The sequence below is a fragment of the Stegodyphus dumicola genome, chromosome X2 (assembly GCF_044657685.1).
Source record: "Stegodyphus dumicola isolate Sdum_Otavi_A_Nest chromosome X2, ASM4465768v1".
Lineage (NCBI taxonomy): Eukaryota > Metazoa > Arthropoda > Arachnida > Araneae > Eresidae > Stegodyphus > Stegodyphus dumicola.
In genome coordinates, this window is record NC_140781.1 from 113,745,643 (window position 1) to 113,763,040 (window position 17,398).

Here is a 17,398-nt window from a genome sequence, read left to right on the forward strand (position 1 = left end):
CAATGCTCCAGTCATCAATCAATTAATGGATGGGGAAATTTGTAGTATGGTTCCAGATCCAGAAAATACTGCTCCCAATAGTGAAGAAAGTAACAAAGAAGTTATTGAAAGCGAAAAAATTTCGATTGACAAGTTAATCAGAATTCTGGACAGAACAACTACAGGACTTGGAACAGTGGAACTTTGTAAGTGAACAAGAAGTTATGTCTGTCTATAGAATTAAAGAGAAAGTATTAGCGCAAAAAAAGAAGCAACTTAAACAATTTACATTCAAAGGAATGTTTAAGAAAGTAAAAAAATAAATATTAAGCTTTAAAAAAAAAATGTTACCATTTGGATCATAAATGCTTCATTATTTCATGAATCGCAATTTCATATTCTTAATTTTATAATTTCTACATGCCATTATTAGATTTAAACTGATGACTTAATATCTGGAAAAATTCTAAATCCAGAATCATGTCCCGACAAGTTCGGATCTCCGGCTTTGTACTGTATATATTTGTTGACATTTTTTAACATTTCTTTCAATGTAATTTGTTTAAGTTGCTTTTTTTGTGTTAATTCTTCTCTTTAATTCAGACATAAATTCTTTTTCGTTTACAAAGTTCTATCGTTTAAGTCCTGTAATTGCCGTGTCGAGAATTCCGACTAACTCGTCGATTGAAATTTTTTTCATTTTCAAGAACCTCTTTGTCACTTTCATCACTATCGGTAGCAGTATTTTCTGGATCTAGAATCATACTACAGATTTCGCTATCCGTTTATTGATGATTGAGGTTCCGTCAACGCTATGAGAAACTTACGTTATATCACCTTCATTTGTTATCACTTCTTTGCATTTCTTTACAAAATCCATTAATTGGGAAATTTCAACTTTGGTTCGCGATATCCGAAATCCTTCATATTCGCAGCTAACACCTTCATCATCCTCTACATGATATATAGTAGCTGGCCATAAGTTATGCCAAGCATTTTTTAAAGTATCGAGAGATACATCCTCCCATGACCTTGTGGTGCTCTGCAAAGCAGATTTTAAGTTAAAATATTTCAAAAATTCTTGAATAGACTTGCCATTATTCAAAAAAATCTAACGTTGATTTTAAAATTGCTGCTTTATATTTGCATTTCAGTGCACACACTATTCTGATATCTATAGGTTGAATGACAGGCATACAATTTGAAGGAAAAAATTATATAGATAAATTATCTTTCACTAAGACTTTAAATGAAGTATGAGCTGAAAAGTTGTCTATAATCAGTGCACTTTTTGCATCATCAGCATCAGGTAAACCAACTGAATTAAAATGTTATCAAGATTTATGTATGAAATGTTTTTCAAACCAATCATTCATTAACACTTGTGCCACCCATGCTTTTTCATTTGCACGATACATAACGGGAAACATCTTTACCCCTTAAATGCTCAAGATCGTGTATTTTTTTTATTACAAAAAGTTTACACTTGTGCATTCCTGCAGTATTTTCGCATACCTCACTTTCGCATTGTTAGCCTCACTTTCGAATCTTTGACACCGGTTCGAGCCTTTCCTGTAGAGGTTGCCAAGGTATCCGCAGTACATACTGCCAGAAAAGACCAGTTTTATCAGCGTTGTAAATTAGTTCTGGAGATAACTTTTCACTGTTAATGAGTTCAATGAATTCATCTGCAAACAGTTCAGCAGCTTCAATATTAGCTGTAGCTTTTTCACCTGAAATTTTTGGCTTATACCATGAGGATTTTTAAGTTTGCTTAATCTACCTATCGAATATGTGCAGTCACCTTTTAAGGTTCACTTATTCATGAAATATTTTGGCTTGAGCCATTAATTAGCATTGGACCTGTCAATGGCATGCCCTCGCTGCGACGCTGTCTGACCCATTGAATCAGCACTTTGTCATTATCGACACTTTTAGCATAATGAATAATTTTCCCATTATTCATTGCAAGTGGGCTGTCGGAATTCACAAAATTTCAGATAGTTCCTTTTTTTTTTCTTAGGTTGAAAAGTTGACTTTTCAAAGCCATAATCCTCGCCTAATTTTGAGACTGATTTACCTATATCCAGTTTTTGGTTAATTGACATTGAAACATGCTTTCGCTTTTGTAGTTCTATACTCTTTTAGTTCTTTGTAGATCCTTATACTCTTTTCGACGTAATCGAAAGTTCAAACTTTAATTTTCATAAAATTGCTGTAATAATAACAGCCTGCAAAAAATAATAAGCTGGATAAAATCAGAAAGTTAAGGAACAGTGTAATCTGCTATATATTCTTTGGTTCTTCAGGGAATCATCTTCTTGGTGAAATGAGTGTCACGATACTGGAGCCCAGTGATCTATCCTCTCTTCCGTCTTATTTCCTCCTAGTAAGAATTTCTTAGTAAGAAAATACATACCGATGCAAGTACCAAAGTAACTATTGATAGTCTGGGCTTCCTTTTTTGTCTCGAGTCCCTCTGGCGAACTGCAAAAGATGTCCCCTTTCGTAGTAAGCAAGTATATCCGTTCTTGCATAGGTGAACCAAGGAACAGAAAGAGTCTCTGTTCCGGAGACCTGCTTCTAGATACTGTTTCGGCCGCCCAGTCCACTTCCCTTTTGTCACAAACCAAACTTGGACATGTAGCTGTAACTGTGTCAGTGCATAAAACTCTGAATTTCTGTAGAGGTGGGATTTCAGAAATCGACCTTCTGTGTGTTTCAGAAAAAGAGTTCGTTTCCGAGTTAGCTGACCAAAACGTCTGTGGTGCTAGGTGGATCAAGATGCGTAAGAAAGGTCAGTTGATTGACACGAAACACATGATCTTGACCTTCAAATCGCCTGATCTGCTGAAGAATATTAAGACAGGATGCCTAAACAGCCTTTAAGACCATATATTCCTAACCCCATGCGATGTTTCCATTGCCAGCATTTTGGTCACTCTAAGACATCCTGTCATGGTAACCTTACGTGTGCTTGGTGCTCAACGGTTGGTCGCGATAGTGATAATTGCACAGCTGTGCTGTTGTGTATAAACTGCAAGGGTGAGCACCCAGCCTTTTCTCTTTCATGTCCAAAATGGAAACTGGAAAAGGAAGTTCAGACAACTAAAGTGAATAGAAACATTTCGTATACTGAAGCTAGGAAAGTAGTGGAAAGTTTGCAACTGCACCCAAATACAACTTTTGCCAGTGCAGTAAAATCAACAAGATCTATTGCAAGCCAGACATATATCAGTGCACCTAACATTCCGTCATTCAAAACCCAAAGCAGTGCAAGTAAAAATAACAAAGAACCAACTCATTCGATACAGAGGAAAGAAACCGTAGTTTAAACCAAACAGAAAAATATCCCTCAAAAAAGTGCTAATAAGATTAATAATCAGAATAGTAGTTCTGTAGAAGATATGATGTTAGAATCTTTTCACTCAGATAATATGGAAACTGAAGAGGGCCTAGAAATTCCAAAAAATCTCCTGCCACGAAAAACTAAAAAACAGCACCACAAAAACAAACATCAGACATAATGGCCACTTTGATATCTTGGAACTGTCGCGGATTCCACAATAATCTTAGTAACATCAAGGAGATGACCGATGCTCAGCCAGTGGACTTTGCACTACAGTAAACGATGCTAAGACAAGAACAACATGCAAAGCTTCGGAGGTATGTTCTGGCGAGGAAAGATAATCTGAATGAGGAACGTGTCAGTGGAGGTGTTGGTGTTTTCTCCTCACTTGACTATCCATCAAGCACTTTTCATTTGATCACACGCCTTCAAGCTGTCACTATACAAATCAGTTTTAGTATTTTAATTTCAGTCTGTTCCATTTACTTGCCTCCGAATGAACACATCGATCAACAAGATTTGGATGATCTTGTAGAGCAGCTACCTGTATCTTTTATCCTTCTAGGAGACTTCAATGCTCACAGCCCTTATTGGGGAAGTAAATATCTTAATGCACGAGGTGGACAAATTGAAAAGCTAATTGAAGATCATTCAGTATGTTTGCTTAATATTAGTCAATCCACTTACTTCCATCAGCCAACTAAGACTTTTCACACCATCGATCTTACCATCTGTTCACCTTCACTCCTGCCACTGTGTTCTTTTAGAGTTGGAAATGACCCCTTTGATAACAATCACTTTCCTATTTTCGTGTCGTTTACAGGGCTTGAGACTCATCCAGCCTGAGACCTGCCCGTTTCATTTTAAGCAGAGCGAACTGGAAACTTTTCTCTTCACTTTCCGAAATCAGTGAACAAATGGTGAACAATGTGCTCATTGATGAAACAGTGGAGAAAATTACACATACATCATTCAGGCAGCTACGAATTCTATACCTCTCACATCTACAAGTCGCAGGAAATACTCAAAACCATGGTGGAACCGTGATTGCCAGGAATCACTGAGACAACAGAGAAAAGCTTGGGGAGTCTTTCGTAGATACTTCACTTTGTTAAATCTTATTGCCTTCAAGAAAGCCAAAGCAAACGAAAGACGCGTAAGACGACAGAGCCAGAGGGATTCTTATATCGCCTATGTGTCATCAATAACATCATGTATGCCAAGCAAGAAAGTTTGGGAAAGAGAAAGGGATGTGGAATATGTAAAGACCTTTCACTCTCCTTTCTGGAAAAAGAAGATGGCCGGATGATTAGCAACACTGCTGAAATAGCAAATGCCATTGGTGAGACCTTTGCTGCAATTTGCAGTGGCAGTAATTACCCACCAGCATTTCTTTCTTTTAAGCGTCAGTCCAAGAAGTTACTCATCCGTTTCAATTCTTCCAACTTGGAACCCTATAATGGTGATTGCAGCATGTTTCAGCTAAAGAGAACTTTCTCCCATACTTATAAATCTAGTCCGGGTCCAGATGGTATAAGCTATGAAATGGTGAATCACCTTTCCTTTAAGTCACTGACTGCCCTTCTTGCTCTTTATAATCGAGTGTGGAAGGAGCATACATTTTCTTGTGCGTGGAAGAAAGCTGTAGTCATCCCCATAGCAAAGCCAGGAAAAGATCCGAAAAATCCATCCAACTACTGGCCAATAGCCCTTACCAGTTGTGTTTGGAAACTGTTTGAAAAAATTGTTAAATTCCATCTAGTATATGACCTTGAAAAAAAAGAACATTATCTCACTATATCAGCGTGGTTTCCGTAGAGACAGAACTGCCATCGACAGTATGCTCCTTCAGGAAACCTTTATTTGTAAAGCCTTTGTCAGAAGAAACCACCTAGTTTCTGTCTTCTACGACACAGAAAAAGCTTACGATAAGACATGAAGATCCGGTATTTTGCGTGACATACACACTAGTGGCTTGCGAGGTAACCTGCCTATCTTTATCCAAAATTTCTTGAAGGCTACGACCTTTCAAGTAAAAATTGGCTCAGTACTATCAGATGTCTTTGTACAAGATGAGGGTGTGCCTCAAGGCTGTGTTCTGAGTGTGACACGTTTCAGTTTAAAAATAAACTCTGTTCTAAAGGAACTTCCTGCAAAGGTCTCAGGCTCTTTATACTATGTTTACGATCTCCTCATATTTGCCAAGGGGCAGATATAAGGTACGTTGAGAGACAATTACAGATCGCTCTTAACGGAATACAGGCATGGTCCTCAAATCATGGATTTGTATTTTCAGAACAGAAGACTGCTTGTGTATGTTTCTATAGAAAACGTGGTGTCCATCCTATTTTAATAGTGCTTTGTGTCAGAAGCTAACAAATTGCAGTTGTACATGAAATAAACTTTTTAGGGTTGGTATTCGACCGAAGGCTAACATTCCTTCCACACGTTCAATATTTGAGGAAGAAGTCTTGTAAGATACTAAATATGTTAAAGGTGTTGGCGAATACCACCTGGGGTGTAGAACGTGGATCAATGCTCCGTATTTACAGAGACCTTGTACGCTCTAGATTAGACTACGGCTCAGTTGTTTATGGATCATCACGGCCTTCTGTTCAATTAAGACTAGATCCAATTTACCATCAGACATTGCGGATTTGTTCTGGAGCTTTCAGAACTTATCCAGTTCAAAGCCTATATGTAGATTGCTATGAACCTTCACTGAATTTAAGGCGGGAGCAGTTGTCTCTGTGCTACTATTTTAAGATATTATCACTACCTGGCCATTCTTGTAAGGTGGATCTGTTGTATGATATATGTGAGCGTCTGCTTAATGCTCGACCTTCTTGTGTACCTTACTTTCTGCTGAGGGTTCGCTCACTACTTGAAGAATATCAAATGACATATTTGAGCATCCAGGCAATAAAATATTTTGAAATACCACCTTGGGAAAATATTCAGTTTCGGGTTCTTGATATTTTTCAACATCTTGGCAAAAGAAAAACTAACGAGTTGGTGTACGGGCAGCTTTTTCTTGAGCACACTCAAAACTACAGTAGTTAGTTGAGACACAATAACACGCCGAATAAACACTAATTCAGAAGTCAAACAACAAAAATCAGCGTTATATTTTCAAAATTTTCACAGGACTAGTTTCGATGGTTTTACCGAACCACCATCTTCAGCTGCAAAACCGCAAATGAATAAGATAGATGACAAGATTCCTATCTTGTTCATTTGCGGTAGAACATAGAAATGTAACACTTATTATTTGCATCTAGTGAGACTTAAAATAATACAAAGCAACTTATCACCTCTGGTGCTTTATTGGCTTATTGGAACCTTAAAGTATATTAACTGAGTTACAACCTCCGGAACTCCATGCGAAGCTATGACACTAACTGCATCAAACAGAGCCCAACTAACTGTCAAAACTTGCCAGCCGTGCCTACATCAGGCCTTTCAGGTTTGCTCTGATCAGCAGGTCTCTCTCTAGGCAAGTGGCAGCAGTGACAACAGCCAGTCTTTTGTTATGAATCATGCTAATTATGATTTTACTTCTCAATTTATTCTATGCCGCTTGACATAAACTCTACCTGCTATTTACCAAACCTTTAAACTGAGCAAGTATATGACAAAATGAGACATAAGAGAAAAAATCAACATAAAGCTAACTGTATGTAAAACGTAAATAAAATGTTGCTTATCTTCTTTCTAATATGTCCCGCTATTATAAGTGTAAAGTATTTAATGCTACTTGATAAATTTAAAAAAGTTTTATTTTATTCTATAACTTATTAATAAGTATGTTGATTAAGTTATGTTTAATAGCAATGCATCCTACTTATGGATCTATTTGTTTTTAGGACGGTCTTACAAAAATTAAGTTCAGATAGTATTTTTAATTTAATTTATTCAATTTCCATTTGCTCATAGGTCCTTAATTTTTTCATTAATAGCCCTTAAACATTCTTAATTTCCGTGTGCAGAAATGTGTACGAACCCTGAGCAAAGAATCTGTTAGAGATTCTTTGCCCTGAGTGCCCGCTATACATTATTGGCTATGTATCATGAGATTGGCGACGAAAGACAAGTTGTTCCGCCAAATGTTGCCTTGCTTCTGTTGCTTACTGAGACAATTAAGCCTGAATTATATTACTTTAGCTATTTATTATGCTTATGTCTATTTCTTGCACATACTTAACCTTCTAAAACCTGGCCGAAATTCTCATAATATAACCTTCAGACCGGCACGATCCAAAACACTTTTGCCCTCTCTTTGGCATTTTCCTAATGAGAAAAGTCTTTAGTCCCCTCCATGGATGCAGTAAAATTTACATGTTTGTCGGACGTTGTTCCATAGTAGATGGGTTGCTAGATTTGCGATTTTTTCGGTGATTATTTTGCTTCCATTAAAATTGAAGTTTTAAATAAATAGTCCACTGAAAATGTATCCAGTGCAGTATTTATTTAGAACAAAATGTATGCAATGTTTATATTTTATTTACTATTTCTGATCAATCTCGGCAATAATTTGTGAATTTTATAACTTTGTTTTCACACTTCATTTATATTCGCATATTTTTGTGTTAGAAATTAGAAAACGAGAACAAAATTTTACGAAATATAATAAATACGAACTAGCTTTGTAAGTCTGCAGGTTGGAATACGATTTTAAATAACATATTTTCATTAGCAAAATAATGGTAATGGCTAATTTAATGAAATTATAATAATAAATTCATTAATAATATTTATTACATTAGATGATTAGAATGAGATTCAATACAATTAGATGAGATGAACTTACAGCAATAATAAAGCTTTACATAAAAGCTTTAAGTCTGCTTTTTTCGATAATTTTGTTATTATAAGGAAGAAAATCAGAGATACATTGGTTGGCTTTCATCATTTAACTTTAACAAATCTTACATTGGACTATCAGGCAAAGGAGGTACATCTTTAAAGAGAATTTTCTTTGTAAAATTGGCTTTTGTTTATGTTATCAGAGAAAAAAAGTCTGTGACTTATACAAGCAATCATCAAAAGTATTTTTTCAGAACAGTTCTAAATTTTTATAAAGAATAATACGTCAGTGATCTTTCATAGGTAGAAATTTCATCTAAAACCATTGTTATATCCAAAGTCTACTTCATTTTCAATGAATATTCTATTTTCACATAATATATTTTTTAATTTCTAAATCTGTTTTTCATATTTCTTCCAGTAATGAAAACGATTACACTGGAATATTTCCAAAGCAAAATTAAGAAAACTCTTTACGCCAAATTTTGCATGAAATATCTTCTCATGTATTTTTTATTTAAAATGTGAAATTTTCTCTTTGAAAAAATAAAAATCATGAACGGAGCAAAATTAATTCATGAGAAATAACTTTGAAATGCAATAGTTCCATCGTAATATGAAATAGTAGAGAAAAGTGCAATACAGTTTATTTATTCACAAATAATCTCCTCATACGCCTAATTTATGTACTGTCGATTGAGAAATATAGGTTAGTAAATTAAACCAGTTATTTCAATGCTTTTTCTTTATAAATGTTTTTACGGGCCCTTCAGTAGAGCGTAAAGGTGATTGAACACTTGTATCTTGCTCGGGTTTGAATCCCAGCTAAAGGGTTGGGTTCATGGTTTTTGTGTAACGTAAACATAAGCCAGCTTCCCTTAGAAAGTCCTCCACGAAGGCATCCCTCCCCTTTTACAGGTAATTGTTGTGTGCTTTGATGTAATTTAGTAAGCGAACAAAATTAATCCAATCAAACACAGAGAATGGGTTGATTACATGTGGAGTTTTCCATCAGGAACGTAAATGCGAGCAGTTTTTTCTTAAAACGGTTTACAGGAAAGCATCCATCCCCTTAAGCAGATAGCATTCACGTGCTTTTCCGTAATCCAATCCTAATTCTCATACATTTAATAATATGTTGACATACACCTTATTAGAGAAAAAATAACATTCCTTGTTTAAAGATAAATGTTTTATTAACTTGTCTGAATTCCCTTTATCTCTTGAGGAGTATCAGAATTTCAGCAAATAAAACTGGCCGAAATTTTATGCAAAGTAACTGATGTTTTGATTTAATTTAGAAGTTACGTGAGCTTTAATGATATTTAAATACTTTTTGGCAGATGCCATCCTAAAAGAGGGTTTAAAGATAAATTGGTTTTATTTAATTTACAATGGATGAAAATCATTGAAATCAATCATTGAATTAAATCATTGAAATCAATCAATGAATGTAGGAAAATCACGAAAACTATTATGCACGCAGTTGTCTCTTATTTATCTCCTGATAAATCAGACAAAATTGCCTACATAATAGAAGCACACTGAAAGAGTTAACAGTTCCTAAGGGTTTTATGCACTCAAAAAAAAAAAAAAAAAAAAAAAAAAAAAAAAAAAAAAAGAGTCAAAATAACATCTTATTATTCATAAGTATAAAAAGGAACTAAACGATTAAAGCTGTTTTACCTATTTTCCAGCATTAAATCTAAAATATTAATCTAATCTTACTTGCTATGATTAAAATGCATTAAATCTGATAAGCATAAACAGCGTGCAAAATCGCTGATGTTTTAATCATAGCAAAAGTTAGTATTAAAAATTATGAGGCAGTGCTCTAAAGTTTGAGAAAGAGATGCCTTCTATTTGATTTTCAAGTATATTGGTGAGAGACGAAAGCTGCGGTTTTCGCCAAAATGTAGCCAAACTGATAAGAAGAGGGAAACAATGCGTAGCCAGCGGCTATTCTGAGCCGCTACAATGATGACCCAGAGATCTACAGATAGGGGTTCTCTAAAATAGGGAGCGGATGGCTGGTACGACAGTTGTACCACAGCCGGCGTTAAAGAAAGACATTTTCCTGATACAACTACTGTACCGCCGGCTTTAGAAAGTTAACCCTTATATGGTCTTGAATAAATAAATTCCCACATATACTTGAGGCTTTTCAAGGATCGGCACTAGATAGATATCTTACATCCCGATGCAGTCTCTGCGGGTCCTAAATTCTGCTACCAAACACCTCCCTAAGTTCCCTAAATTCTAAAGATTTTGTCATCCTTTAATTTTGCTGCTCGGTGCTTCTATAAATTCCAAAAATTTTGTCTTCCCTACATTCTGCCACCTGATGCGGCCATATGAGCCCTGGTGCCGGTTCTGGGTTTATGTGAATAACAAATAAGTTGCTCTTAATTCAAATAGCACTAAATGTAATCTTTTGGCATATCAGTATCATTAACAAAATCTGTTTTTACCATATAGAAAGAAATTATTTTCAAATTATTCCTCATCAGTATTTCGTAGCACATTTAATTTAAATCTGTAATCATTGCCAAGCTTTTTATGTCAAAATAAAAGTTTACCGTGCTCTTTGTTATTGAATTACTAATATAAAAAAAATTGTTTAGGCATCGCTGCATGAGTCATTACTCAAGTTGTCATGTGTTGATAAACATGCGATGATGAAAAGCAAGATATAATAAATAATGATCTGCCAGGTTGGCATCAGGGATATAAAATATTAGTAGGTGTAAAATCAACATGTTTGAATGTTTCAGTTTGAGATGTATGCCAAACAGATTACACAGCTACAGAGCCAAATTATTGATCACACAAATATATGCTAAAATGATTGTTTCTGCAATAAAGAGGTATTTAATTTAGTCCCAAAGTGAAATTAAGAATCAGGACTCTCCACGTTTTATTATGCGGGGGGGGATATCTGATCTGCATGTGTAAAGCATACAAAAAAAGTCCTTGGTGGCATAGGTCCGGGTATTGGACATCCAAATCTCAGACTTTGTACTGTATATCATTTGTAGAGGTTACACAATTCCTGCCCAAGCAAGTATAAAGTATAGTTGCGATACAAAGAGGAAAATAATTATTAATATCACTTGATTGCAATAAGGTACTTCAATCCTTTTTACAAAATATTTACAATTATTAAATCAAAAATTAATATATAACATTAAATGTTCATGTAATCTTGATAACGTGCTGGAAAAGTAACTCACCCCCCACTAGCTACTGTTTTAAATTTTGAATCCTCCGTCTTTCCATTTTCATATCTGTGTAATGAGGTCTTTTGTTTCTCTTTATTTGTTAGGTTTTGAGAATCATTTGCACCTGAGGCTAATAAATAAGTTTGTTTTAATTGGTTGACAGAAACATTGCTTTCCTTTCCTTTAATTATCACTATATAATACTTGTCATTTCTGGCAATCACAGGAAGAGGTCCTTCATAAGGGTATTCTGATGTTTTCTTGACACGGCACACTCTGACAAATACATGTGAACATGAATATAAATCCTTTTATGAAAAAATAATTTGTTAATTTGTTTTCTTTTACATTGGCTTTTAATTGGTTTTAATTTTTCCATTTGTTATTGCTGTTTGCTAGTGAAGATATCTGGCTCTAATTTTGTTTTTAGTTCTTTAAAGAATTCTGATAGCTTCAGTGATTTATCATAAACTATTTCTCCAATGGAGCGGTTGGTATCGTCTTGTGGAGATGCACGTATACCAAAGAGTATAGTTGTTAGTTTCACTCCATTTGACTGAATTGTTAGCTCTCATCGTGGCTGCATTTAATGTTCTGTGTTGTCTTTCATTTTTTCTATTGCATTGTGGATGGCATGAAGTTGTTTGCATTTTAATTCTACAAATAGTACCTAAACTTTTAAAAAGTTCTGATCTCAACTAATTTCCTCTGTCTGTGATCATGCTGTATGAAACATCAAAGCAACAAATCCAATTTGCATAAAATGCTTTTGTTTCTGTGGTGATATTTTCTATTGATATAACTTATAAGTAAGTAGTAGTATTATGAAATAAGTAAAATGATTGATGCATGTTAAGCAATATTTATTTCTGTTTGATAGCGGGTAGGGTTCAATTATATCATTATGGACAGTGCTAAATCTTTCATCGGGTCCTTCAAATGAGCTTGGGATGTGTATGCCAAATAATTTCATTTTTCTGGCAACTAATGCAAGTTTCATCTCATCATCTCCATCATCTCACGTCTGTTTTAATATTCTTTTTAAAACATTATTATTCTAATCATTTTTTTTTACTGTTGTCATTTGCAGTCACATAGGATATCATTGCACTGGGTACGTCAATTTTGATAACATTAATGTTGCATTTATAAAGGAAGACATACATTTCATTCAGAAAAATCTGCTGTTTTTGTGAACCAACAATCTTTCCTCTAAGCTGTGTATATTAAATAATAGATGCAAAAATAATTGTAGGAGGAAAAACATTTTTAAGTTTTTTCACTTAAACTCTTATTTAAAAATCATAAAATAATTTAATAAAAGCAAAAGAATAAATAATTCTCTTTGCAAAATAAATCTACAATTTTATATCACTAAAATGAGAAGCGTGGAAAATGAAAAATTTATAAAGCTTGCAGCTTATACATGTGACAATAAAATTCGATTATTATGTTTCTTTATTTAGCCTTCCTTGCTTATATGCTTCGTGGTAGAAAATTGTAGATGAATTTTGTAAAAAAGAATAATTATTTAATCTCATAATAAATGTTTTCCCCTTTTAGTTCATTAATTGTTTTACGAGTTTTAAATCAAAATTTTTCCGTATTTTTAAGAGAACTTCTCTCTTTTTATTAATTTTTTCATACTTTTAGTCGGAATGACATGTTGCCAATCAAATTATTCAATTAAAAAATCATATCTCAACAATGAATAATTGCTCTTTTTCTGCCAACAATCCTGTTACATGACAGATGGTTGGGAAAATACAGCAAAAAAAAAAAAAAAAAAAATGCTTTAAATTTTCATTTAGAAGATTTTGTTTTATTCGATGCTGCACACAATAAAATTCAGAGATTTTTACTTTGTTCCCTAAACGAAGATATGTGCTAAAAATCGCTTCAGCTTTAAGTTTTAAAAAAGGTAAGACGAACTTTGAAAAAGTGCTTCATTTTCATACACAATAAGTCCGTATGCAAAATTTGAGCTCCATAACTAATAAGAAAATAGAATAAAAACCGGTGGCAAAGATTTTACCATAGTGACAACACCGTGAGCGAGTTATGTAAAAGCTTATGAAAGAGAGCTAGTTTTAAAATAAAGTATAGAAAGCAACCTACGTAAAATTTCTTTTATCATTCTTGATTTTCAAGGGGGTGAAATGTTTGTTTTAAAAACTGAAAACTTCAAGCCTTTATAATGGATACATTTTTTATATTAGAATTTTAAAGGTCACTGAAGAATAAAATATTACATACCTGAATAAAATAAACAAAATCAGTCCGTAAATTAAATGCTGAGAAAAATGCATATAAACTTATGAAAAGCAAACATTTAGTAATGACGTGGTAGATTTCCTAGTACATAATTTTAAAACAGTTATAAAATCTTTTTTAAGCCAGGGGGTTATTAATAAAATTAAATTAATTGTAAAATGCAAAATCTATATGTAAAAAAGCAGGAGAGATGTGACCTTTATGAAAATGACAGAGGATATTTGTAGTGCGCTTCATTTCTTTTAAGTAATTCTTTACAGCGGAGGACTGAGATTAATAAATAAGTAAGTGAAATTCATTTTAGAGACGTCTTTAGAGAAGCTGGCAAAGTAGTGTGATGTAATAAGATTATAACTGTGAAACTGATGTTTCCGAGTGATGCCAAAGAAAAACCGACACTTCGCTTTTTTCTTCATTGCCTCATCCCATATTTTTTAAAAATTCACCCAATTAATATCTTTTCATCATTTTTTAAACAGTGCAAAGAATTTATTTTGTAATTTGTGAAAATTTCAAAACTTTGTGACTAATATATTTTCAGATGTGAAATTTTTAAATAATGGATGTCAAAAAGTATAAAGAACTACATTCAAAAATTCTTCCCAAAATATTCAAATAAATTAAGTTAAAAATTTTATTTAAAAGATTTTTTCTCTCCTTTATCCAGTAGTGCAAGCAATAAAATTCTGAGATTTTTATATTGTTTGTTAAGCAAAAATATGCCTAAAAATACTTTCAACATTGAGGTTTAAAAAATATAAGAAAAAGTCGTGCCTTCACATCCAAAAGCTGTGTATGCACAAAATTTCAACTTGATACCTTATCAGGAAGCAATTTAAAAAATTGATGAGAGACTTATAACCATAACGACAAATACCTTGAGTTAGCTAAGTAAAAGCTTATAATGATAATAATGCAGTCAAAGGTCTTTAATCCAGACTCGTCGGGACTTCGGCGATTCCGGATTATCGGTTTTTCCGGATTATAGATCATCAGTTTATATCTGGTAAGATGGCATGCAGATATTATAAAATTAAAAATATGAAACCCTGATTTATGAAATAAAGAGCAATTATGATCTAAAGGGTATAAAAATTTACAAAAAAAAAGCTTAATATTTATTTGTTTACTTTATTAAACATTTCTTTCAACGCGCGCATGCGCAAAGCATACATTACTCATAGTCGAAATTATAAAATTGCAACCAGAAAACTATTTGATGTGTATTCGTAATATTTATAATGGCGAGGAAATTGATTTAAATTATATCGGAGTACATCGAGATGCAACACTACATTTAGTGAGGAATTATAAGCCGAATAAAATAAAAACATCTGCCCTGAAGATGAGTATAGTGCTGACAGATCAACTTCCAGTTCATTGCGACGTTTTCCCCCCCTTTCCGCAGAGCAGCGTGAAATTTATCAACAGATTTCGGAATGGTTAGAGAAACAAATCACTTCTCTGTCACTTTCTTCATGCCTTTATCCATTTTTTGCAGCAGTTCCACTTTTTGTTTAATGGACTTCGAAACATGCTTTCAATTTGCAGATCCTTTGGCAGCTCCAGCATCGGAAATTCTATTTGACATAATCGAAAGTTCAAGCTTACTTTTATAAAATTGCTCTAACAGTCGGCAAAATATAATAAGCCGGATCCAATTCGAAGATTGAGGAACAACGCAACCTGCAACATTAACTGAAATAGATAATTAGATAATTTTAGCTTAGCTTATACCGTCTGTTATACATTAAACGCGCATTCGTAAACGTATTATGCGCATGCGTAAAAGTATTGCGCATATGAGTAAACTCTTATGCGCATGCGTTGGCGCAAAAGTTTGTAGCTTTGAGGTCTGGATTATAGATCATTCCGGATTATGGGTGTCCGGATTAACGACTTTTGACTGTAATAGAGTAACTTTTTTCGGGAACCATTACAAAAGTTTTGGTATCATCTGTACCAACAGTAAACAACATTAGAAAAGTGTAAACAATATTAGATATCAATCACATTGATTCATGTTTTAACACCATTGTTTACAGTGGCTTATAGAAAAAGGGAAGGAAGACGGAAGTCTTTTGAACAGATTTTTAAAGATGAAACTCCTTCATATCTCCTTTTTCTCCTCTTGCTAATGGCATCTGTACAAAGGAACTTTGCATGTGAACAGGGCTTAAGATGGTTAAGAGAAGCAATCAAAATCTAGCACTTTTGAACTGTAGAATTTTTTAGATTAATGTTCAGTTTTTCTCAAAATCATGTGCAACAATGAAGTATGAATAAGCGTTTAATAGCCACTCGTTGCATTGTTACTTTTGCGCATTTACTGTACATTAAAGGAAAAAGAGAATTTTAATTTCAGCTTTTATAAATAATAAAATTATGCTGCAGTTTACTAGAAAAATTTATTTTATTAATTTTCATAGTGATCTTGAACGTGTAAGAGAAGGTATTGGGGACAAGTTCAGCATGGTTATTCAGTATTATTCAACATTTATCGCTGGTTTTGTGGTTGGCTTTATTAAAGGATGGCAATTGACATTAGTCATTATGTCCTTAACACCACTATTAGCATTGTCATCAGCATTTCTTGGAAAGGTAATACCATGTTTCTGCATGTTTTGTTCTTTTAATTGTGATGGATAGTTCGAATCTGTATTATCTTTACATTTTATTACCTTCATATTACTTTTACAAAAATTTAACATTTTAATTGTTTTTCAAATATTAAAATTGAAAATCAGCATATTTGTTTTTGGGAATAATACTTTTTAAAATAACCCATTTTTACATAATAGTTTAATATTGCTCGATTATAATATTTTTCTTTTTTAATGCTTTATTTTTACACTCATTTGCAATAGTTGATTGCTTCTTCATCTGCACGAGAGCAACAAAAGTATGCTGTTGCTGGGGGAATTGCTGAAGAGGTTTTGTCAAGTATTAGAACTGTTACTTCATTTAATGGACAGGAAAGAGAATGCAAAAGGTATGTTTACATGGCCTTTATTCTTCAATATTTCATTTAAATATAGCTTTATAAAATTTAAAACGAGTTTTTTGAATCTGTACATATTTTGGAATATTTTTTCTCTTTTTAGAGGTACTTTATTAGGTACTTGTAATTAACTATGACTGGGAACGTAGTACCAAGGTATGATGAGAGTGTGCTAATAAATATGTGATGTCTACCTAAACTGTTTTATTTCAATCAGTGTGCTCAGTCTTGTTCTATTTGGTTTTGACTTTTTCTGCATTTGTTAGTTTCTTAATGAGTCTTTGAGATTTCAAATAAAGTGAAACCTATTCCCTTTTTTTCTTCTTCAGAAAGACAGAAAATTTTTGAGAAGACCAAAATAATCTTAATTCCTTTATAATCAAAGGATGCACTGCTAAAGAAAGCATGCCATGGAAAGTTCAGAATTTAAAAGTACAAGGGGCGGTAAGAATAAATGCATAAATTTGTCATGAAAGAAGTGCCATCATACTTTCAAGATCCATATCCTGTAAAAACCTCAGATTATGACTTTAATTCACTCCTGAATGCCATTTCTCATCCACTATATTAGCAAAATGGAACAATTTCCCCCATATGAATTAACATAAGATGGATTAATCTATTCCTGCACTGTATTTAATTGCTTATTTAATATTTACAATAGTCCTTTATGTGTAAATGCATAACATGAAACTGATAAAAATCATTAAACCTAAGACAAAAAATGGTGCTATTATTTAGCTTTCCATATAAACATCAGGTAACTGA

At 33.4% G+C, this 17,398-nt stretch overlaps 1 protein-coding gene across 3 annotated transcripts in view; it reads left to right on the top strand.

The window, feature by feature from the left end:
- The window catches only part of LOC118193907 (ATP-dependent translocase ABCB1-like), a 379,421-nt gene that overhangs the window by 118,023 nt on the left and 244,000 nt on the right, over positions 1 to 17,398 (top strand). For all 3 annotated transcript variants that reach the window (XR_015039173.1, XM_085809734.1, XM_085809733.1), the window contains exons 6-7: positions 16,059 to 16,230; positions 16,497 to 16,621. Coding sequence is in view for 2 of the 3 variants with exons in the window: in XM_085809734.1 (XP_085665860.1) it covers positions 16,059 to 16,230; positions 16,497 to 16,621 (297 nt within the window). In the remaining variant the exon portion in view is untranslated. The remainder of the gene's footprint in view (positions 1 to 16,058; positions 16,231 to 16,496; positions 16,622 to 17,398) is intronic.